Consider the following 24,823-nt stretch of genomic DNA (forward strand, 5'->3'; position numbering starts at 1 on the left):
TTTCAGATGGAAACAGCCACTCAGGAACTACCCATATTTTAAAATGGAAGGATCATATTTTGAGAAATTTCAAATTTTGATTCCTCTGGAAAGGAGCCGAGAACAATTGAAAAGACTTAAGTGTTGTGTTTTAAAACAGCAATGTGAGCAATGGCTGTACCAGGAGTCAAGTGGCACTAGCAGAATCCAAACTGAGCATCAGTGGGCATGTGGTAGCACCGTTGCCAATCCATTCCATTACTTTGCGGATGATCTGAAAGGACAATAATTGGTGGGGCTTGACCTGTCCTGCTTTTTGTGTCACAGGACATACCTGGGTGATTTTCTACATTGTCAGTTCAATGTCAATATTGTAACTGAAATGGACCAGCTTGGTAAGGGCACGGCAAGTTCTGGAGGACAAGACTTAAACGTTATTGCTGGAATATTGTCAGGGCACATAGCCTTTGCAGTATCCAGTGTTTCCAGACATGTCTTAATATCACATGAAGAGAATTGAAGACTGGCATCAGTGATGCTGGTTACCTCAGAAGGAGGTTGAGATGGATCATCTATTCTTCTGTTTGAAGATGGATTCAAATTCTTCAACCTTGTGTTTCGAACTTATTTTCAATGCTCCCTCATTGTTGAGCATGGAGATATTTGTGAAGACTCCTACTTCTGCCAGTTGTTTAAGTGTCCATCACCATTCACTGGTTGTCAGCTTGCTTAGTCCTGAATATTGCTTACTGCTTCCCTTGATTGGCATTCAAGAGATCCTGTATTGTATCTTTATCAGGTTTGCATCTCATTTTTATGCATAACTGGTGCCACCATGTCCTCCTGCAGTCTTCATTAAACCAGGGTTGATCTCCAGACATGATGGTGTGGGTAGAGTGGGCCATGATTATGGTTGATTTTGTTACAGCTGATGGCCCACACTACCTCATGGATACCCAGATTTTAGTTGCTATATCCAACATGACAACTTTGTCTCACAACATGATGGAAGGTATCTGCAACATGAAAATGGGATTTTGTCTTGTCAGGTACTGTGTGATTGGTACTCCCACCAACATAGTTAAGGATGGACAGATTAACAGCAGGCAAATTGGTGAATACTAGGTCATGTAGATGTTTCCTCTTATTGGTTCCCTCACCATTTGTCACAAATGCAATCTGGCAGCTGTGTCCTTTGGGGTCCAACCAGATATTTTAATAGTCATGCTACTGAGCCACTTTTGGTGAGGGATATTGAAGTCCTCCACCCAGTTTATATTGCGCTTCTGTCACCCTCCATGCTTTCTCCAGTTGATGTTCAACATCAAGGAACATTGATCCATCAGTCCTGGAGCTCAGGGTGCTCCTGGTGCATGGTAATCAACAAGAGATTTCCTTGCCTTTGTGTGACCTGATTCAAGAGATTTCACATGGTCCTGAGTAATGCTCCTTTTCTTCTGAAATTCCATGCACATTAATCGACAGCTGACACATCAAATTCCAGTTTCAGAAGTCAAATCCACGCACAGACCTTGTACGCTGCACACTAAAAATAACTTAGAGGATCATTGGTCCTTAGTTAATGTTGAGGATTCCCAGGACAGCTTCTACCTGACTGCATAACACAGTGTTACCACCACTAGTGAGTGCGTCCTGCAGGTAGGACAGGGCTTCCTGAGGAATGATCATGGTGATGTCTGAAGTATCATCGAACAAGTATGATACTGTAGGTATGGCTGTGTCAGGCTGTTGCTTGTCTAGTCTGTGGAGCTTCTCTCCCAATTTTGACACAAGCCTGAGAAGTCAGTAACAAAGTCTTTGCATGGTCGACAGGGTTGTTGTGGTTTCCAGTGCTGAGTGGTCTGTTTTGTGTCATTCCTTTGGACCTTCCAGTGATTTGATCCATCTGAGTTTCTTACTAGGCCATTTCAGATGGCAGTTGAGTCATTCACGTTGCTGTGGGTCTCGATTCACATGTAGGTACCAGACAAATAAAGCAAAGCAGATTTCCTTCCTTGAAGGATGTTAGTGAACAATTCTGAGGAAGGGGCACTCGATCCCAAATGTTAACTGATCTCTCTCCACAGATGTTGCCAAACCTGCTGAGCTTTTCGAGCAATTTCTCTTTTTGTTAATGAACAAGATGACAATCAGCAACATTGACATGGTCGTCACTAAGCAATCTTTTAATTCCAGACATTTTAAAATTCAAATTTCACAATCAGACATCATGAGGTTTGATCTCATCACGTCACAGAATAAGCCTATGGTTCTGAGTTACTAGTTCAGTGTTATTGTTCAAGGTCATATTACTTCAATTAAATATAGACCCAATTAAAAGGAGTTACATGCAACTCTGCACTCCTGACCCAGGAATGAAATTAGGGCTGATCTGTCCTTATGGATATTACAAACAATGTCAAATGTAACACTACGCCACATACAGGATTATTAGAATAAATAAGAAAGAATACAGCATAGGAACAGGCCCTTCAGCTCATCAAGCCTGTGCCAATTTCTAATCCTTATTTAGATCCATTACTTATTGCCCATGCATAATATATTTATCCCTCTGTTCATCTCCCACACAATGAACAAAGAAGGAAGATGATCAAAAGTGTGACCAGCGAGGTCACATTTTAAAGAAGGGAGAGAAATAGAAAAATAGGCAGACTTATGGAGGAAATTCAAAAATTCAGGAGCTTGCTTGCTGGAGCCGGTGGTGAAATGATTAAAATTGTGGATGCTGAAGAGGCTAAAATTAGTCACGTGCAGATGTTCCAGAGGCTTACATAGCTGAAAGAGAGCTTTGTCAATGTGTTGAATTGGTACTCACCTTTTACAGAGTCTCAAGTCTTCCACTGGTTGGCGTGGCAATTAATCAGGAAACAGTGACTGCCCTCCACCTAACTCCTGTCATCTCACCTCGCTCCCCACTTTTCAACAATCCTGTATTACTAAGATTAGAAACTGAGCCTTTTACCGAATACAAGAAGTGATGTGGCACACAGGGCAAAACCACAGATTTTAGTTTGCTTTTACAAAAAAACAAATAATTAAAATTCCACTTGCTGATGGGTAGCACATTTCAAAATGTGATTTTTTTTCTGAAAATTGCAGGGGGAAAATCATCCCATCAGACCTTGAGAGAAGAATACTTGAAGCTAAGGAAAAGGTCAGTTCATTCTTTAATTAAATATAGGCCCAATTAAAACTGTTGCATGTTTTCTACACTCAATTCTGAATTAATTCTGAATTTCCTGTGGGAACAGTGCCAGTTTGGAGCACTCAGATGTCAGCTACCAAATAAGTTGCTATTTGTAGTCAACCAACCATATAGTCAAGGAGCTCGTGACAAATTTTGTAATTGGTTTAAGAATTCAACAACCCAGCTGCCTCATATGGGTTTGCATTTTATCAAGTTACTGATCAGGACCAGGCTGTGATAGTATTCCAATTACTTTGATGTGGATTGGCAGGATTCAGATTACTGTTTGAACCTTTGGTATCACCTATCTTTTCTCAGGAAACTGTAGACTTCAGTTATCAGGTAGAGAAAGGAAATCAGTGTAAGTTAGCCCTGTATTACAAATGCAAGATTTGTAATACAGTGTGGAGCTGGAGAAACACAGCAAGCCAGGCAGCATCAGAGGAGCAGGAAAGTTGACATTTCAGGTCGGGACCCTTCTTCAGAATTCCACACTGTGTTATCTTTGACTCCAGCATCTGCAGTTCTTACTATCTCTGCAAAGTTTGGAAGATTGTTATGCCTTAGCACTGTCTCTTAAATGTAGGGTAAGTTGTAGGAATGAATGGAGTTATATGAGCGATTTTGAATTCTTCCCAACATCAGATCTCTGTGGCTTGTTAAAGGTTATTTAAGGCAGCCGAGATTGTTTCACTCAGAGAAAAGTTACAATATTCGCGCCTGCAAACAATGACCATCGCAGTGGAGACACTGATTGGACAGGGTATGGTTGGTGGAGGTGGCAGCTGACTGCTCCTGGGAAGAAAGTTAACTGTGAATGGGCCAATGTTTAAAAAGTCTACCCCACAGCAGTCATATGGTTAGGGTAGGCTAAACAGTCTGAGGGTCTGACTTCTACCACTCAGTAAGCAGGAAATCCTACCCTCCAGAACTGCCAGAAAACTGATTACATAGCAAGGGTGTTATTGCAAATCTATTGCTTCATACAAACACAAGTTTCTACCATTTCCTCTGGACCCTTTTGTCCACAAGCCACTTCCTTGGTGGGAAAGAACCAAACTCGGCTTTGGCACAACTGAATGTTTTTTTTAACCATCACCAAATGACCATGTAGTTGTTTACTTTATTTCCATTGAAGAATCGGCTGTGTTTCTGTCTAAATGAATACTTTACAAGCACAACCTATTGGGGCAGTACGACCACAAGAAAAGTGAGAAAGGTGGGGAGAGAGTGGGGACTAAATTAAAATGGCTTTGAAGGAGAAGAAAAACCCAACTCTTTTTTTTATCCAGAAGTGCTCTTACACACAACTGAACGTTTTTGTTCCATCACCAAATCACCTGTGGTATTTTTTTTCACCTATTACCCACCACCAGTAAATCACTCGCATTTTCTAATTGATTAATTTAAATGCGAGGCCCGTTAAGGACAATGCAGACAAAGGTGAGGAAGAGATAGGGAGAGGAGGAGGAGGTTAAATCAAATGGAGTTTGACAATGGCCTGCGTGGGTCTCTAAAAATAAGGAGCTGAGGCCCAAATTGGCTTGAAGAATTATTGGACTATTAATTTCTGGGAGTCAGGGGAAACAATGTAAAGCATGATCCAGGATCTTGTCTGTGTAATTATTCCCAGAATTGCTGGGATTTCCCCTAGGTACACTGGTTATGTATGGACTGCCATGGAAATGAGGCATCAGATTGCAAGTTCAGCCCAGTCAAATCTCTCTAAACATTTCTCCAAATAGAAATGCAGCCTTTCTAAGGGGAGCCACAAGAAGAGGACGTTATTCTCTGTGCCCTTTACATCCCATTCCAAAGATCTTGGAGAAGAGTGCAGCAAAGAACAGGAAGATAAACAGAAAACTCTATATTCCAATACTGGGAGACTGCGTTATACCATTTTGGTGCCTCCTTTAAATACTTCACGCAACTGTTTTTAATCAGACTCCTTTTGTCTTGTTCAGGGCTTTGTGCCATTCTTTGTGAATGCTACAGCTGGGACAACGGTATATGGTGCCTTTGATCCTCTTGTGGCCATCGCTGATATATGTAACAAGTACAAGATCTGGATGCACGTTGATGTAAGTGAATACATTCACATAAATAACCTTCAAGATGAAACTCCTCCGGCTTGCACAATCTGCTATGATTGATCTTCACAGAGCCATCTTGTAATTATAAATTTCACATTGCTGATAGTATTGAATAATGGGCTAAGCTTTAGCATTGTCATCATCTACATAGTGAAGAAATGAGAAATGCAGTACAAGTGTAGAGCCATGTGTGCGTTTGATATTTGAATGAAAAATAATGCAGCGCACCAATCAGTTATACTGACTTACAACCTTAAATTCACAATATTAATTCTTGTCCCAATACAGCATAAATTACAAAACTTACAACAATACAGCATTTCACTGTAAATCTATGAAAATGGAATGATTATTCACAGTAGGATCAGATCACTATCTAAATTGGCTATGCTTAATGATGTATGGATCTTACAGTCAAAACTAAATTGCAAATTGCACCATAGTTGCATCTGTCAATATTTGGTCTCTTGTTTGACAGCTTTCAATCTTTCTCTACAGCTGTTTTCCACAGCATTTCTTTTCCTCTTGACCTTTTTCAAACATGCTTCTCTACCTCATTATAAACTGATTACCATTCATCCAGGCTTTCTCCATTTATTTTCAAGTTATCTCCATTGCGGCCTCATCCATAAGACACTTTAATGAGAACAGTGATGCACAGACTACAGTATGAGCTATCATCCAGACCTAGACCAGCTATTACATTTTTACACATTTTTGAACATCAGAAACAGGTCTAAGAAAGGCAAAACAAAAACAGCAGTGATTAATAACTGGGGTTTAAAGAAATGTAGTGAGGTATAAAATGCAATTACATGAATATAGGAACTAATTTCCTCATCACAGAACAGCAATAACATATGAATTGTCGGATATTCAGCCTGTAATACTGAACAATGATGTGGATAGAGTGGAAGGGTGATTACTGAAGGAATAGTTTACAAATTTGGTTGCATGTGAGCAATGTGAATATCTTTTACAGTAGTCCTCCTTGCTCTTTCAAAATACAAAATATATCCAGCTAGTCAGGCTTCTGGCCCACAGGTGTGTAAGAAATTTTGTTTCAAGTTCCTTGGAATGCTATCTACAATGAACCTAGTGTCTGCATGGCCTTACAAAGTTTTCAATCTGGTCTGTCTGTGGCTGTTTAGGGTGTTCTTAGCTGTGGCTGTAGATGCTACCTTATTCCCTGAAGATACAACCCAGTGTGAAGCTGGATGAACACAGCTCCTGAGATGCTGCTTGGCCTGCAGTGTTCATCCAGCTTCACACTTTGTTATCTTGGATTCTCCAGCATCTGCAGTTCCCATTATCACTGAACACAGCAGGCCAGGCAGCATCAGAGAGGCAGGAAAATCGAGGTTTCAGGTCAGGACCCTTCTTCAATTGGGGATTGGTCCATGGGATGGATGGGGCGGACAGGTGAGAGAGATGGTGGGCAGGTTGTGTCAGGTCAAGAAGGCATGGACAAGACGGAGGCGCTGACATGGAGTGAAGCCGGGGTTGGGCATATTTTGAAACTGGTGAATTTTATGTTGAGGCCATTGGACTGTGAGCTTGCGATGTGAAATATGAGGTGATGGTCCTCCAGTTTGTGTGTAGTGTCATTGTGATGCTGGAGGACCCCAGGATGGACATGTCATCCAGGGAGTGGGAGGAGGAATAAAAATGGTTGGCGACCCGAAGGTGTTGTCGTTTGTCATATACAGAGGGCAGATGCTCTACGAAATGGGCCCCAAGTCTACGTTTGGTCTCACCAAAGTGCAGGAGCCCACACTGGGAGCAACAGGTACAGTAGACCAAGTTGGAGGATGTACAGGTGAACCCCTGCCAGAAATGGAACGTTTGCTTTGGGCTTTGAATGAAGGTGAGTGGAGAGGTGTATGGGCAGGTGTAGCACTTCCTGCGGTTGCAGGGAAAGGTGCTAAGGATGGTGAGGCTAGCGCAGAGTGCGAAGCAGACGAGGGAATCACAGAGAGAGCAGTCCCTTGGAGGGATGTGGTTTGAGGGCAGAAGTGCAGGAAATGCAAGAGACCAATCCCCACTACCCCCTACCTGCGCCCAACTTATCACCACCCTACCTACCTTTTGCAAGGCCACCCATCGTCTTTCCCGCGTCCTTGTCCTAACACAATCTGTCCACCTTCTCTCCCACCTATCTGCCCCACCCATCCCACTGACTACTCCCTACCTGCGTTCACCTATCACCATCCCACTTACCTTCCCCAGCTCCACTCCTCCTCTCTATTTATTTACCAGGTTCCTTACCCCTCCCCCATTTCTGAAGAAGGACCCTGACCCAAAACGTTAACTTTCCTGCTCCTCTGATGCTGTCTGGCCTGCAGCGTTCCTCCAGCTCCACACGGCATTGAGTCTGACTCCAGTATCAGCAGATCTTACTATCTCTGAGTGAGTTAATCCCTGAAGAACCATCATTGTAAGTTGACTGATCTCTCAAACAAGTTTGTCAGAGGTGGTTGTCCTAGAATGACTACTCCTGCTTGAAAGGTGTTGTCTTGGAAGATGCAGAGTTAATGCTCACAGTTTATCCAAATATTGATGACTGCAACTCACTGCTGGTCATGAAGACCATGGCATTGCGCCCAACAGCTTGAACCACCCTTTGCACTTTATGGGAATCCGCCAGCATGATGAAATTGGACTGCCATATCTTGCTGCTATTACTGTTCACTCGGATAACAGTGAAATGGTTGTCCTTTAAATTAAAAGAGATCGGGATCGATGGGAATGAGGAATTTAGAATCATTGAATGGTGGAGCAGGCTTGAAAGGCTGAATAGCCTACATCTGATCTAATTCCAATGTTCATTTGCACTTTTTGGTATATCTGCAAACAACATTTGGACTGAAACCACAAATGTCTTTCATACTATTCAGAAACTAAGCATGCCAATTGAAGTATAACAGACTGAGACATAGCTTACCTCCCTTTGTAGCTACCTATGTTTAAATTATCCCCCCCTTTAAATTTAAGCTACTAACCAGATTTTTGGCATCTCCAGTTAGTTCATTACTAGTGCAAAGCCAGAGGAGTCTCGAGAATTTAGCTATTCATCTCATTTTTTTTTGTTTCTCTGCCTGGTATCTGCAAAATTACACACAGTCTCCTCCATTCAGTTTTGGTATACTTTAAGCTGGCAGCTGGACTCTCTCAGTATAATTTGCTGGGGCTAAAGAAAATCAAGTGCTTGAGACTTTTTGAGGCTTCAATTCAGCATTGAGGTTTATTGCTTTTTAACTCAAAGGCAAATTATAACTAAATACAGGCCTCATTCCGCTTATACTGAGTAAACAAAAGTAGGCATCTCTCTCCAAATTGAAAAGCATTTCCACAGTGTGACTCTAACCGACTTCCAGATTTTTTTTTGTTGTCTTAAAGGTGATGCTGCGATGTTTCACTTTGTGCTCTGTCTTATTCAGGCAGCCTGGGGTGGGGGTCTATTGATGTCCCGAAAACATCGCTGGAAGCTAAATGGAGCTGAAAGGTAAAAGACCATGTTGACACTTTTCCGCATCTAGTGCAAAGCTTTGGCCTGCTGGTTCTCAGGGCAGTCTGGCTCCGAATGTTTGCATCGGCGGCTGATTTCACACTCTGAATGCAAACTTAAGGGAGATTGTTGGAACTCCCAGGGGAACAAATGAATTTCTAGTGGAAGTTTGGTTACTTCTATGAAAATTCAAAATCTTTTGAGGTTGATTTTTGACAAGAAACAGAAGGGCAGAGGAAGCCAGTAGAGTGGTCACCAGCACAAAATAAATGCTCTAGTAAAGGAATTCAACTTAAGGAAGGATGGACCCTGGAACAGGGTGTGTAGTTTCTTGTGGAGCCAGCAGTACTGGCCTTATTTGGCTCTGGCTCTTAGTCTGGGAGGTTTGGCCCACTAGGAAAGTCTCCTCTCTCAGGCCCCTGGTTAAAACAACACCTGAAGTCCAAAACACTATCAAATCCTTACACTCAACTCCCAATTTTTATATCCAACTCCCTGACGTCTATAAGTATTTTGTAACTGAATGTGCTTCTAATTAACCTTCACATTGCTATCCCTGCAGGCTAAAAGAATTTACTCGGCGTGATTAATTTTATTTTTGGATTTGATGGTGCCCTAAAATCTGCATTACCAACACCATTCTCCTGACCTCTTTGTTACAAAGGGCCAATATTTGTTGCTTATCATAAATTACCCTTTTGGGAGCTGACCCTATTGAGCTGTTGCAATCCATCTGTTGTGAATGCATCCACGGTGTTAGTAATATGATTCCAAGTCAGGAAGGACTGTGTCTTGAAGGCAAACATACAGATGGTGATATTCCAATGTGCCTGCTGTCATTGACCTTCAAGGTTGTAAAGGTTATGGGTTTTATAAGAAGCCTCAGTGAGTTGCTGTTAGCCTGTACACATTTGGAACTGGTTTAATGGATATCTTCCTTAGATAAGCCTTACATTGTGTGACTTACACTGTATGACATCTGGATTAAATGGTAACAGCGGGAGGCGTAGTTTGTCTAAAAGTGAAGCTAATTTGAGAACTATTGTAACAGTAACCTTATGGTATGTCAGAGTCCTTTATGGCTCACCCACATTTCAATGGAAAAATATTCTCCCTTGTCACTCCTTCTGAGGTTTATTATCAGCCAATTCCTAAGCCTAGTTAGAACTGATGAGAGGCAAATGGTGAATGAAAATGCATAATTTGGTTAACAATATCTAGAACTTTCAGGATCGGAGTCGAAAGCCTGGTGCTTCTTTCACAATGGCACTATGCATCTACCTGTATCACATGGACTGTGCACCACCACCTTCTCTACAACAACTGGGAATGGGCAACAATTGGCCTTGCAGGGATGCTTGCATCCTGTATAAGAATAAAATCAATTAAGAAACATAAGCCTTGAAGTTTTAAAAATAACATCACATTTACTGAGAAATTCTACTTGTATTGAAGGCAGATGCAAAATCCACACAACATTCAATCTGATTCTTGGCTCAAGCCAACCTGAAGAACTGATTCAAATTTGGATTTGAGGCTTCTACCAACTAGCTGTAGATATCAAGCAAGCATCCTACCCCATCTCTAATCATGAGACAGTGGACGCATTTTCCTAGAAGTTCTTGAGAGTCTTCTGGTGGTTCCTATGTAGACCAATAAATTATCAATTCCTTCACACACCATAATTTTACCAAGGATCTTATCCCTAAGATATTATTCTGATTAGCATATGATAGCAACTTTGCAATACTGTCAGACAGCTGAGTTGCCCAGGCCTGCTTAATATCACATTAAAAGGTCTTAGGTGATTAGGTGTCACCCCATCCCTTGATCTCTCCACGTTCACACAACAGTTTCCGACAGCTTTTCACGTACAAAATGGGGGTTCTGCATTATTTGTTCTCCTCTGGCTGATTTCATGAGTAAATACAGTTGATACTTTTACTTCCAGGGGCAATTCTGTCACATGGAATCCACACAAAATGATGGGAGTTCCACTTCAATGTTCTGCTTTACTCGTTAGGGAAGAGGTAAGGGCTATTTTCGTGGCTCAATGTTGCAGTTGTAAGTTTTAAGTATCATTTACATATATATGCAGATGAGGATGCTCTCAGATTTGGTCAACAATATCTAGAATTTTCAGGCTAAGAGTCAAAAACCTGAAGCTCCTTTCTCAATAGCACTGTGAATGAACCTGCATTACTGTGCAGGACCGTGCACCACATTCTCTGCTCTGCACAGTCATTGGTGATCCCGCCCAAGACGATGATAGAAGCCCCCTGCTAGTTCAAGGCAAACTTGGAGAATATAAGCCTGGGCTTTCCATTCATGATTATTCAGCAATCTACCTGAAAATGCATGTGAAACGTTCAACAACATCGGCTAAATAAGCAAAGGACCCATATCAAAAGCCAGCTCTTACTTGCTCTTGTTATATGGTGGTTCAAAGTGTGGCATCTCTTATAATTACACAGCTGCACCACACCTACCACATGGTTCAGAATGATCAAGAAACTGTCCTGGTCTTACCATCTGCCAAAGGTAGCCTGGGAGGACGTACAGATTGGTGATCATGATGTGGAGGTGCCGGTGTTGGACAGGGGTGGACAAAGTCAAAAATCACACGACACCGGACTGATAACCAACATGTTTTGCTCTTTTAAAACACATCACTCAAAGTCATCAAATCCAAAGAAATAGCAAGCAAACTTTGTGTCTGCTGTCGAGGGGGCAGTTACAGTTTTATAAGAACTGTCCAATTTAATCTCACTTGTTAGTTTTTTTTTCCCTGTAACCCTGCAAATTAGTCCTTGTTAACTCCATACTCAACTGCCTCTTGAAACTTCTGAGAATGTAACATGGCCAGCAGGTAAAGGGGAGCCAACAGGCAAAGTGGATTTGGATTTCCAGAAGGATTTCAAAGAGATGCCACAATAAAGGTCACTTTCAAGATAAGAGTTCATGGTATGATATGAAGTACTAACATGAACAGAGACTGTCCAATGAATGGTGGGAGTTCAGATAAATAGATTAGTTTCAGATTGGCAAACTGAAAGGAATGGGGTTCTGTGCTAAGGCCTCAATTATTTATAACATCTATTGACACTTGGTTCATTAGGTTTATCCCCCGTATAGAGGGATTATCATATCAGCAAATACTAAACAGGTTGGATTTTGGAAGAATGAAGGGTGATCTCATTGAAACATGTAGGATTCTTAAGGGGCTTGAGACAGTAAATGCTAAGAGGATGTTTCCCTTAATGGCAGAGTCTAGGACCAAAGGGCATAGTCTCAGAACGAAGGGATGCCAATTTAAGAACAGGAGAATTAGTATACAGCTCACTGCCTCTAGAGTTAAAACTTTTATCTATTCCTTTCATGATCTCATTCATATACTTATCATGGATTTTGTTTTCTTCCATGAGGTATAATTGGCACAATTCATATTCATAATTCTTTGATTCTTTGCAGGGACTGCTGCAGAATTGTAATCAGATGAATGCTTGCTACCTTTTCCAACCTGATAAGCAATATGATTTGTCCTATGATACTGGAGATAAAGCATTACAGTGTGGGCGACATGTTGATATTTTTAAATTGTGGCTGATGTGGAGAGCTAAGGTAGACATTTCAGTTTGTAATTTCTTGTTAATTATACATTCCTTAGATAAATAATGGAGTGGGCATGGAATGTGACAACGTATTTGTTTTGGACTTTTCATGTTCATTTTTCTGAAGCCGGTATTTTATGAATCTAGCATGTAAAGCACTAACAGGTTTGATGTGTCAATGTATAAAGGACAGTCAGCCCCTTCCGCCTTGCCCGCTAGCAGTGTTATGTGTTGAATGTGGCACATGCCTGTCCCACAGTGAATAGATCTCTCACCATAGAGCTAGCTCAACTGGCATGGATACCTTAATCTCAATGAGTTGGGCAGGACATACTGAGAGAGCACTAAGATTGTGGAAGAACATGATTCCCATGTCACTTACCACAGCAATCTGCATTCACATCACTGTCACTTCTGCAGGCGAGGCAGGTAGAGGGATCTTGCATTCAGGAATGGAGGACCCTCAGCTCTTGAACTTGTCCAGCAGGTAAAAGGTACTTGCTCCCTGCGAGTATGAGGAAAAGGGCTGCAGGGAGGATAAGCCAACTAACCACTGCACCGTGGTACAGGAGGTCATTCAAGAGGGCGGAGCAAAAAGACAAGTGGTAGTTGTAGGGGATTCTATAATCAGGGAATAGAAGGAATCGTTTGTAAGCAGGATCAAGAGTCCTGTGTGATGTGCTGCCTCCTCGGTGTCAGAATAAGGGATATCTCTGACCAGCTTGAAAGGATATTGGAGAGGGTGGGGGAGGATCCAGTTGTTGTGGTCCATGTCAGAACAAACAACATAGGCAAGACTAGGAAGGAGGACCTGTTCAGAGATTATGAGGAGCTCGGAACAAAATTAAAGAGCAGGTCCTCAAGGGTTATAATCTCCAGGTTACTGCCCGAGCCATGCGCAAATTGGCATAGGGACACGAGAATAAGGGAAGTAAATATGTAGCTAAAGGACTGGTGCAGGAAAGAGGGGTTCTTTTTCATGGGGCACTGGCATCCGTATTGGAACAGGAGGGATCCATATCGCTGGGACGGTATCCACCTGAACAAAGCTGGGACCAATGCTCTTGTGAAAGGGAAAATAAGCTCGTCAACAGGACTTTAAACTAGAAAATGGGTGGGGGGGTGCAGAAGGAAGGGTAAAACTTCCTCAGTGGGTAACAAAGCACCATGTAGGGATAGATTCCACTGTGTGGAAAAATATCAAAAAATGATGGGAAAGGAGAGCTCTAGAGGGTTTGTTAAAGTCTCCAACACAGACACAGATAGGACAGAGTGTTTGGAAAGGGTTAGGAATCAAACTTCAAGCACACTGGATAAACACGTGACACTGAGAAGAGGGAGGGTCAATACGGGACAAGAAGGTGTTATATCTGAATGCATGTGGTATAAGAAGGGGATCAGGATTGGGAGCTGAATATCCAAGGATACACACCCTATCAAAAAGAAAGGCAGATGGGCAGAGGGCGAGGAGTTACCTTATTAGTAAGAAATGAAATTAAGTCAATAGTAAGAAATGAAGTAGGGTCAGATGGTGTAGAATCTGAGTAGGTAGAATTGACAAACCGCAAAGGTAAAATAACCATAGTTGGAATTATGTGCAGGCCTCCAAACAATTGTCAGGAGCTGGGGCGCAAGATACACTGGGTTTAGAAAAGGTGTCTAAGAAAGGCAAAGTTACAGTGATCATGGGGGATTTCAATATGTAAGTGGACAGGGAAAATCAGGTTTGCAGTGGATTGCAAGAAAAGGAATTTGTGGAATGTCTGCAAGATGGTTAGGAGACAGTGATCGAATTTATTCTGCAACTTGAGAGGAAGAAGATAGAATCAGAGGTAATGGTATTATAGCTGAATAAAGGCAACTACAGAGGCTTGAGGGAGGATGTGGCAGAATTGACTGGAAATGGAGACTAGCAGGAAAGACAGTAGAACAGCAATGGCAGGAGTTTTTAGGTATAATTCAGGAAACACAGAAAAATTCATCCCCAGCAAAAAGAAGCATGGTCAAGGATATTATAAAAGCAAACGAGAAAGCATATAATGTGGGGAAGGGCAGTGGGAAACCAGAGAACTGGGAAGCTTACAAAGACCAGCAGAGGGCAACATAAAAAGAAATAAGGATGGAGAACATTAAATATGAGGGTAAGCTAGCCATTAATATAAATGAGGACTGTAAGAGTTTCTTTAAATATCTAAAAGGCAAAAGAGAGGCAAAAGTGGACATTGGACCACTAGAAAATGTCAGTGGAGAGGCAGTAGTGGGGAACAAGGAAATGTCTGAGGAACTGAATAACTACTTTGTGTCCGTCTTCACAGTGGAAGAAATGAGTAATATCCCAAAAATTCAAGAGAGTCAGGGGGCAGAGCTGAGTATGGTGGCTATCCCCAAAGAGAAAGTGCTAGAAAAACTGAATGGCCTGAAGGTGGATAAATCACCTGGACCAGATGGACTACACCTAAGAGTACTAAAGGAAATAGCTGAAGAAATAGTGGAAGTGTTAGTGGTGATCTTTCAGAAATCACTAGAGTCAGGGAGAGTCCCAGAGGACTGGAAAATCACTAATGTGACACCCCTATTTAAAAAGGGAGTAAGGCAAAAGATGGAAAATTACAGGCTGATTAGCCTAACCTTGGGGGTTAGATTTTGGAGTCTATTGTGAAGAATGAGATTTCTGAATACTTGGAAGTGTATGGTAAAATAGGACAAAGTCAGCATGGTTTCATCAAGGGGAGGTCAAGCCTGACAAATCTGGTAGATTATTTGAGGAAGTAGTGAGCAGGTTAGACCAAGGAGAGCCAATGGATGTTATCTACCTGGACTTCAAGAAGGCCTTTGACAAGGTGCCACATAGGAGGCTGCTGCGTAAGATAAGGGCCCACAGTGTTAAAGGCAAGGTAATGGCATGGATAGAAGATTGGCTGTCTGGCAGAAAGCAGAGAGTGGGGCTAAAGGAGTCTTTCTCAGGATGGCAGCTGGTGACAAGTAGTGATCCACAAGGGTCAGTGTTTGGACCACAACTTTTCACTTTATACATTAACAGTCTAGATGAACGAACTGTGGGCATTCTGATTAAGTTTGTAGATGATACCAAAATGGGTGGAGGGACAGGTAGTATTGAGTATGCAGGAAGGCCCCAGAAGGATTTGCATAGGTTAGGAGAGTGGGCAAAGAAGTGGCAGATGGAGTACAACGTGGGAAAGTGTGAGGCCATGCACTTTGGTAAGAAGAATAGAGGTATGGACTATTTTCTAATTGGGGAGAAAATTCAGAAGTCTGAATAGGAAAGAGACTTGGGAGTTCTAGTCCAGAATTTTCTCAAGGTAAATTTGCAGGTTGAGTCAGTAGTTAGGAAGGCAAATGCAACTTTGGCATTTATTTTGAGAGGACTCGAATATAAAAGCAGGGATGTATTTCTGAGGCTTTATACGGTTCTGGTCACGCCACATTTAGAGTATTATGCGCAGTTTTGGACCCCATATCTCAGTAAAGATATACTGGCCCTGGAGCAGGTTCAGAGGAGGTTCATGAGAATGGTCCCAGGAATGAAAAGCTTAGAATATGAGGAACATTTGAGGACTCTGGATCTATACTCAATGGAACTTAGAAGGATGAGGCAAGATCTAATTGAAACTTACAGATTGCTGAATAGCCTGGACAGAGTGGATGTTGGGAAGATGTTTCCACTGCTGGGAGAGACTAGGACCTGAGGGCACAGCCTTAGAGTAAAGAGAGGACCTTTTAGAATGGAGATAGGGAGAAACTTCTTCAGCCAGAAGGTGGTGAATCAATGGAACTCATTGCCACAGAAAGCTATGGAGGTCAGATCATTGAGTATATTTAAGATGGTGATAGGTAGGTTCTTGACTGTCAAGGGAATCAAGGGTTATGGGGAGAAAGCAGAAGAATGGGGCTGAGAAACTTATCAGCCATGATTAAATGGTGGATCAGACTCTATAGACTGAATGGCCTAACTTCTGCTCCTATGTCTTACAGTCTTATGGTCTTAAGACAGCACAGAGCATTCGACCACAGATGAAAATGTGAAACTATAATTGACGATGAGGCAACTTTGTGAAGATTGTGGTTGTGGGTGGCTTGTGCCCAATAGTGTCCACAATAGTGTCTCAGACGGCAAATCCTTGTGAGGTTGTCAGCAGTTTCCAGGCTGGACCAAAGGGGAAATAGGAAGAGATCCTGGGAGTTAAGTGAATCTAAGGTACCACATCTGGTGAAATTCTGAATGGTATTACTTTGAGGAAGTGGTGAGCAAAAAGCAATCACAGTGTAACAGAGTTATCTTTAATCTCTGCCACTCACTTTCTGAATGTGACTGGTCCAATTCCAAGAACTGCTCAAATATCCTCCCTGGCCATCGGCCTCATCCTCACTTGACTGTGAATAGTCATTGATACAAAAAGAACCAACAAAGAAAAGCAAAGTACATTTAAATTCCAAAGTTGCTTGATGATTTAAAAAGTGTTTGCACCATGAAAAAGGCAAACTGAACTTTTGTCTTTCTTATAGGGTACTATGGGATTTGAGGCACAGATTGACAAGTGTTTGGAGCTTTCAGATTACTTGTACCATAAAATAAGAAACAGAGAAGGATTCGAAATGGTGCTTGATGGAAGAGTACGTTTAAATCTATTTTTCAGTTGCTACGATGAAATGGTTAAAATCAAATGGAGAACATGCAAAATCCTATCAAACATGAAAATCAAATATTTCAAAAACAGTTTGCTTCCATTCTGTTCACATAGAATCCATGTAATTGTGATGTTGTATTTTGACTGAACAGAGTAAATTTTTTGCACTAGCTGTCAGTATTCTGAGCTGCTTTCCCAATCTAAGCCGTTTCTCATCCCTCCAAGCTACTGTCAACTTCATTGAGTAGCCCCTGAGCTAGGCAATCTGCTTGCTTCCTCTGAACTACCTCTGACTCCAAAGAGCTGTTGACAGCCTTCTGATCCTGCTGGGTCACCTCTAAGAGGTGGGAGGAGAAGGTTATCATTCAAAAATTGTTTTTATCTAAGACAAAGCCAAATACTTTGGCATTGGCATGACAGTATTTACGAAATTAAGAGTGACTCGCCATTCATTATTGGTCATGTGTCCTTACTGTTGGATCTAGAAGTCAGGAACAACTACAGCTCTGAAGTGAAAGATATAATTACTGTTTCCCCCTCGAACAGTTAACTGGAATACCAATTTAGAACGATAGGAATTGTGAGCTCATTAGATGTGTAAACAGTACCTCTTGAGACAACACACCGGCATCACTGAATCTTAATTTGTGCTATAACCTCTCATAAAAAAGCACTGATCAATTACAACAATGAGAGTGACAGCCAAACATAAGAAGCTGAGTTACAATCCAACCAAGAGTCACAGAGCAAGGGTCAGATTCGCATTCAGCATGAATTAAGATAAAAAGTCAGAGCACAACAGATCTAAACCTCTGTTTCTCATCCTTTGTTTCTCAGATACAGAATAACAATCAATGTGTAAATCAGAACAATAATCAGTAGAAATATTTTCTCCCCTTTATTATTTGCAGTGCAATGAAATGCAGTTTGGGCTTTTGCTAAGTCATATGGAGAAAACTACCTCTCAATGCAACAGTATGTAAGAAACTGAATAATACCAACCAAAAGCCTTAACATTTGTTTATAATTTACTGATATGTTTGGAGAAATAACTTAAGTGCTTGCTTCTCTCTTTGCTTAATTTAAGTCTCAGGTTCCTGAATGATCATTTTTGCTATTTCTACTGTTCAGCCACAGCACACCAACGTCTGCTTCTGGTACCTGCCTCACAGCATTCGTCACTTACCAGATAATGAAGAACGAAGGAGTTTGCTCATGAAGGTGAGTCAGTTTACATTTATCTTGTATCAAGAAAACTTCAACATAGGGCTCCAATTTATTGATGAATAAGATGTGGCAATTAGCTGGATTCCTGCTGTGTAATAATGAGGGGATGGGGCATTCTCAGTAGGTTGTTGTCTACATACAAGATGATCAGAGGATTAGATAGGCTGGACAGTGAGAGTCTTTTTCCGAGGATGTTGACGTCAGCTTGGATGAGGGGGCATAGTTGCAAATTGAGGGGTGATAGATTTAAGGCAGATGTCAGAGGCAGGTTCTTTACTCAGAGTGGTAAGGGCGTGGAATGCCCTGCCTGCCAATGTAATTAACTCAGCCACATTATGGGCATTTAAACTGTCCTTGGATAAGCATATGGATAATGATGGATAGTGTAGGGGGAGGGGCTTAGATTAGTTCACAGGTCGGCGCAACATCGAGGGCCGAAGGGCCTGTTCTGAGCTGTATTGTTCTATGTTCTATGTTCTACTCCAGCATAGGCCATTCTAGCAAATTAGAACAATCAATAAAGTGGTAACAAAAGCAAACTACTGAGGATGTGGAAACCTGAAATGTTAACAGCAGCTCATGCAGTCTTTATGGAGAGAGAAACAATGTTAATATCTCAGGTTTCAAAAGAGCAAACCAGGACTAGCAAGCATTACCATTTGCTTAAATTTTCCAGATTCGAGATCACCAAAAGATGTTTGTCAGGGCACTATGGAGATTCTAACATTAGTCATATGTGGGAATTGTATGGGAAGTTTAACTTCTGATGGTCGGATTACTGCTGTCCAGGAACCTACAAGAAGACTTTAGTCAGATATAAATGGCTCATCCGGATACTTATTGAGGAAATGTTAGATAATTCAATATCTTGTCTAACACCTGTTCGAGCAATATAATTGAGACTCCCTCTCAATCACCGTCCACTGTCAACTCAGCAACTATGCCCCAAATCACACCTGACAGACTCAGCATGCCCCATGACCCAAACCATGATGACCCCACCACCTCCTGACCACCACCTGAATATCCAATGAAATCTCCCCAACCTGATTCAAATACCCTCAACCACCCATCAAACCTGTGACCATCAAACCCACTGCCCCTCAGCCTGATCAGACCACCCCAACCATCTGACTCCTGCCCCACCATCAACAAGCTGCAAGCCACACAGTAAACTACCAAACTGATATGGGTGGCATGGTAGCTCAGTGGTTAGCACTGCTGCCTCACAGCACCAGGAACCAGGGTTCAATTCCACCCTCGGGCAACTCTCTGCAAGGAATTTGCATATTCTCCCTGTGTCTGTGTGTGTTTCCTTGGGGTGCTCTGGTTTCCTCCCACAGTCCAAAGATGTGCAGGGTAGGAGGATTGGCCATGCTAAATTGCCTGAAATGTCCAGGTGAGTTAGACATGGGGAAATGGAGGGGTAGGGGAATGAGTCAGGGTGGGATGCTCTTCAGAGGGGAAGTGTGGACTTGTTGGGCAATATGGCCTGTTTCCACACTGTAGGGATTTTATGAGTGTCACTCAGATGAGAACAGGGAGAAATGCTCATGTAGTGAAACTGACAGGCTGGGAATCCTTGAGCCATATGAAACTGAATAGTTGCAGCCTTGCCTGGCTGAGAGGCTGGTGCTCACAGCAATTCTCTTGAGTAAAAGGAACATACTCTGGATACTGCATAGCTCAAGCAGAAACAGACAATGCTGAAGAAACTCAGCATTTCTGCCAACATTTGCGTGCAGGGGAACAGAATTAATGTTTCAAATCCCATGACTATTGTTCACTTCTCCAGCACTGTTTTAATTATTCTGAGACTCTGTTTTCTTGCTTGATTTTCAACTTCTTGGAAGTCAGTTCACCTGTCTTGGTTTCCATTCCATCCTCAACCACAACATGGGAACAGTGTCTCGAACTCTACCTTGTACTTCTGATGAGAAACCAGTGAACCAGCAACACCAAAATCATCAGCAGTTGGAATTGCAACAGTAACATTAGCAGCAGCACCATCTGTCTACTCCTCTGCCACATCCTACACCACAGGACAAAGGGAATGGGTGCAGATTATCAGATTGAAGGGGGTGAGACTCCCAACACAGTCTCAACTCCCGTAACGTAAGTACCAGTGCCTTGAGGGGCTCAGGCTTTCATGGTAGATTGTTGCTGACATCTACAGACAAGATGTCATTTCCAGTGCCAATGATTGACAGAGTGGCAATTGCAGGAACCATAATCCATACTGCCTTCTCCTCCCTGCTGTACTGCACTCTCTTCTACTGCAAGGAGAGAAAAACAGGCAATAAACTGCAAGGAGAGAAGAGGACTTCAGTTATGGAGAGTCAATGAGAGTGCACAAAGACGATGGTGAAGGTCAGCACTGGCTGTTCAAATGGGGATTCGAGGAACTATCTGGTAAGAGAGGAATGAATGGAGCTGTATGGTATTTTGATCTAAGGAATGTCATGCGTGCAGATGCCGGAGAAGTTTGCGAATGGAGTTTGGCACTCAACTGATTTGCCCTCTTGCGGTTATTGAAAATCTTGGGATACAGTCTTCCTGTTCAAGGGGCCACACTCCTAACACTCACTCACTCAGACACTTCCATTCATTTCTGCTTGGTTCAAGAAGCTAGCTTGCTTATATTGTCCATCACTTCACTTCTGCCTATCATAACTGAGCCTCCAAGGAAGAATTCAAGACTCAAGAGCCTTTAACTTGTGCTTTAAACCACCTGTACATTGAGATACTGGTCAAGGGTATGTCAGGCTGTGGATGTCAGTGTCCCTGAGGCTGTTTACTTTTGATCACTAAGTAAGTTTCTTCAACTCTTGATGTACTGTAACACTCTTTTATTTACATTTGTGTACATCGGATTATCAAATACACCTCTTTCATGCAGTGTGTGAAAATAGTCCACTTGCTCATTCTAGATTGGAGTCTTCTCCTTCACTAGTATCAGAGACATATGATTAGTTACATCATCATGAGTTACATGTAGCTGACATGCCCGCCCCATCAAATTTCTCTAAACTTGGTCTGCATTATTCCAGTGGTATATTTGTATTTACCAGCATAGTGCAGCGAATTTTGTTTTAATCAGCACTGTTGATAACCCAGCAAAAATTGTATACCTAAAATATTGTGAAGTTTACTGTATTATTATGTCCAAATATTATAATTTCTTTTAAATTTATTTAATAGTAAATATTATAGTAAATATACTATCTTCTCAATTGAATGGCCATATGAAATATCAACAGTTGATTCAATTTCGAGTCAATTTCGAGTCAAATACCGCAATATCTCCCTTTGAGAAGGTGACCAAACAAGTAGATGAGAGTAAACCGGTTGATGTGGTGTATATGGATTTCAGCAAGGCGTTCAATAAGGTTCTCCACAATAGGCTATTGTACAAAATGTGGAGGAATGGAATTGTGGGAGATATAGCAGTTTGGATCGGAAATTGGCTTGCTGAAAGAAGACAGAGGGTGGTAGTTGATGGGAAATGTTCATCCTGGAGACCAGTTACTAGTGGTGTACCGCAAAGGTCGGTGTAGGGTCCACTGCTGTTTGTCATTTTTATAAATGACCTGGATGAGGGCATAGAAGGATGGGTTAGTAAATTTGCAGACGACACTAAGGTCGGTGGTGTTGTGGATAGTGACGAAGGATGCTGTAGGTTGCAGAGAGACATAGATAAGCTGCAGAGCTGGGCTGAGAGTTGGCAAATGGAGTTTAATGCAGACAAGTGTGAGGAGATGCACTTTGGTAGGAGTAACCGGAAGGCAAAGTACTGGGCTAATGGTAAGATTCTTAGTAGTGTAGATGAGCAGAGAGATCTCGATGTCCATGTACACAGATCTTTGAAAGTTGCCAGCCAGGTTGACAGGGCTGTTAAGAAGGCATACAGTGTTTTAGCTTTTATTAACAGAGGGATCGAGTTCTGGAACCAAGAGGTTATGGTGAAGCTGTACAAAACTCTGGTGCGGCCGCACTTGGAGTATTGTGTACAGTTCTGGTCACCGCATTATAAGAAGGATGTGGAAGCTTTGGAAAGGGTGCAGAGGAGATTTACTAGGATGTTGCCTGGTATGGAGGGAAGGTCTTATGAGGAAAGGCTGAGGGACTTGAGGCTGTTTTCATTAGAGAGAAGAAGGTTGAGAGGTGACTTAATTGAAACATATAAAATAATCAGAGGGTTAGATAGGGTGGATAGGGAGAGCCTTTTTCCTAAGATGGTGACGGCGAGCACAAGGGGGCATAGCTTTAAATTAAGAGGAGAAAGATATAGGACAGATGTCAGAGGTAGTTTCTTTACTCAGAGAGTAGTAAGGGAATGGAATGCTTTGCCTGCAATGGTAGTAGATTCGCCAACTTTAGGTACATTTAAGTCGTCATTGTACAAGAATATGGACATACGTGGAATAGTGTAGGTTAGATGGGCTTAAGATCGGTATGACAGGTCGGCACAACATCGAGGGCCGAAGGGCCTGTACTGTGCTGTAATGTTCTATGTTCTATGTTCTAGTCAGTTGAGAATGCAAATGAGAAGGCTCTCTGCCAGTAAGCTTTAAGGCAAACTTGCTTTATTATTCAAGTGTTTTATGCTGTAAATAAAGTATAACAGTATTGTGTATCCCCCCGCATTACATTTCTATTACTTAGCATGTGTTTTTGATTATGCAGACTTTTTGATTATCCAGAATATTGGATCAATCAGCAGTCCCATAGGTGCCAGATAATAAGAGATTTACCGTATCTGTAGTGTTTAACATTATTATTGCCACCATTATTATCCATCACCATTTTCACCAGTTGTCCACTCCCTATCTCAAAAGTAAAATCTCAACGATCAAGAAAATCTGGAATTTTGACAGTGTCTACCAATCTGGTTTGCTTGAGTTTGGCACTAGATTGATATTGTTGTATAAGGATTTAGAGGGATATGGGTCAAATGCTGGCAAATGGGACTAAATTAATTGCAGATATCTGGTCAGCATGGAAGAGTTGGATCAAAGGGTCCATTTCCATGTTGTACAACTCTACAACTTTACAACACTATCATCTGAGACAAGACATTTTGCTACAATTACTAGAAATAATGGGAACTGCAGATGCTGGAGAATCCAAGATAACAAAGCGTGAAGCTGAATGAACACAGCAGGCCAAGCAGCATCTCAGGAGCACAAAAGCTGATGTTTCAGGCCTAGACCCTTCATCAGAGAGTCTCTGATGAAGGGTCTAGGCCCGAAACATCAGCTTTTGTGCTCCTGAGATGCTGCTTGGCCTGCTGTGTTCATCCTGTTTCACACTTTGTTATTCTGCTACAATTACTAGCCTTGGTGTAACCACATCTGGGTATATAATGTATAATTCTGACCTCCATACATCAGAAAGGATATACCTGCTACACAGGCAACGCAATTAGATTTCAACCAGCTGTTTCCCAGAATTGTCTTAAGGAGGGATTGAGGAAACTGGGTCTGTATTCTGCAGAATTTTGAACAGTGTAAGGTGATCTTATTCAAATACACAAAATCCTTACCGGGCTTGACAGGATGGATGGAGGAAGACTGTTTCTCTTGGACAGGGGTCTATAACCAGGGGATATAGTTTCAGAAAAAGGAGCAGACCATTTCAGACTGAGCTGAGAAGAATTATTTTTCATTCAGAGCTTGGTGAATTTTTAGAATTCTTTTCATTTTAAGAGTTTTTAAACCCAGTCAGTGAATGTGGCAAAGACTGAAATCAACAGATTTCTAGACAGTAAAGTCATCAAAGAAAATGCTTTGAAGTGGAAGATCAGCCATGATCTCATTAAATGGCAGAGTAAACACATGTGAAAAACCTAATGTGATCAAAGATAATGAGAACTGCAGATGCTGGAAAAGCTAAGATACCAAAGTGTGGGGCTGGATGAACACAGCAGGCCAAGCAGCATCTAGGCTCCTAAGATGCTGCTTGGCCTGCTGTGTTCATCCAGCCCCACACTTTGTTATCTTGAAAAACCTATTGGGCTACTTCCATTCCTACTTCCTATATTCCAATATTCCATGTAAAATACTTTGTGCATCCTAAAATGCCGAAAAGTGTTATATAAATCCAAATCTTTATTTTCTTTCTTTATCATATCAGTGTACATCAGTCTTACCAGCAACATTATTTCAAGGGTAACGAGCCATTTTGGGTAAATTTAATCTCATTAAATTTTGGACTAGAATAAAAAACATTATGCCTCTGCAAAGAGGTAGAATTCCGTAAATGGACAAACATTTCCATATAGATTCATGTTAAAGATTTGGAAGGAAAATATTCTGCCTGGAAGTCAGTGGTGAGTGGGGTTCCACAGGGCTCTATCCTTGGGCCTCTACTGTTTGTAATTTTTATTAATGACTTGGATGAGGGGATTGAAGGATGGGTCAGCAAGTTTGCAGACGACACAAAGGTCGGAGGTGTCGTTGACAGTGTAGAGGGCTGTTGTAGGCTGCAGCGGGACATTGACAGGATGCAGAGATGGGCTGAGAGGTGGCAGATGGAGTTCAACCTGGATA

General features: G+C 41.9%; 1 protein-coding gene across 1 annotated transcript in view; it reads left to right on the plus strand.

The window, feature by feature from the left end:
- The window catches only part of gad2 (glutamate decarboxylase 2), a 132,803-nt gene that overhangs the window by 98,979 nt on the left and 9,001 nt on the right, over nucleotides 1-24,823 (plus strand). The window contains exons 9-15 of the mRNA XM_048559863.2: nucleotides 3,100-3,154; nucleotides 5,152-5,268; nucleotides 8,721-8,785; nucleotides 10,740-10,818; nucleotides 12,260-12,409; nucleotides 16,924-17,031; nucleotides 18,177-18,266. Of these exons, the coding sequence (XP_048415820.1) occupies nucleotides 3,100-3,154; nucleotides 5,152-5,268; nucleotides 8,721-8,785; nucleotides 10,740-10,818; nucleotides 12,260-12,409; nucleotides 16,924-17,031; nucleotides 18,177-18,266 (664 nt within the window). The remainder of the gene's footprint in view (nucleotides 1-3,099; nucleotides 3,155-5,151; nucleotides 5,269-8,720; nucleotides 8,786-10,739; nucleotides 10,819-12,259; nucleotides 12,410-16,923; nucleotides 17,032-18,176; nucleotides 18,267-24,823) is intronic.

Source organism: Stegostoma tigrinum, chromosome 2 (genome assembly GCF_030684315.1).
Source record: "Stegostoma tigrinum isolate sSteTig4 chromosome 2, sSteTig4.hap1, whole genome shotgun sequence".
Lineage (NCBI taxonomy): Eukaryota > Metazoa > Chordata > Chondrichthyes > Orectolobiformes > Stegostomatidae > Stegostoma > Stegostoma tigrinum.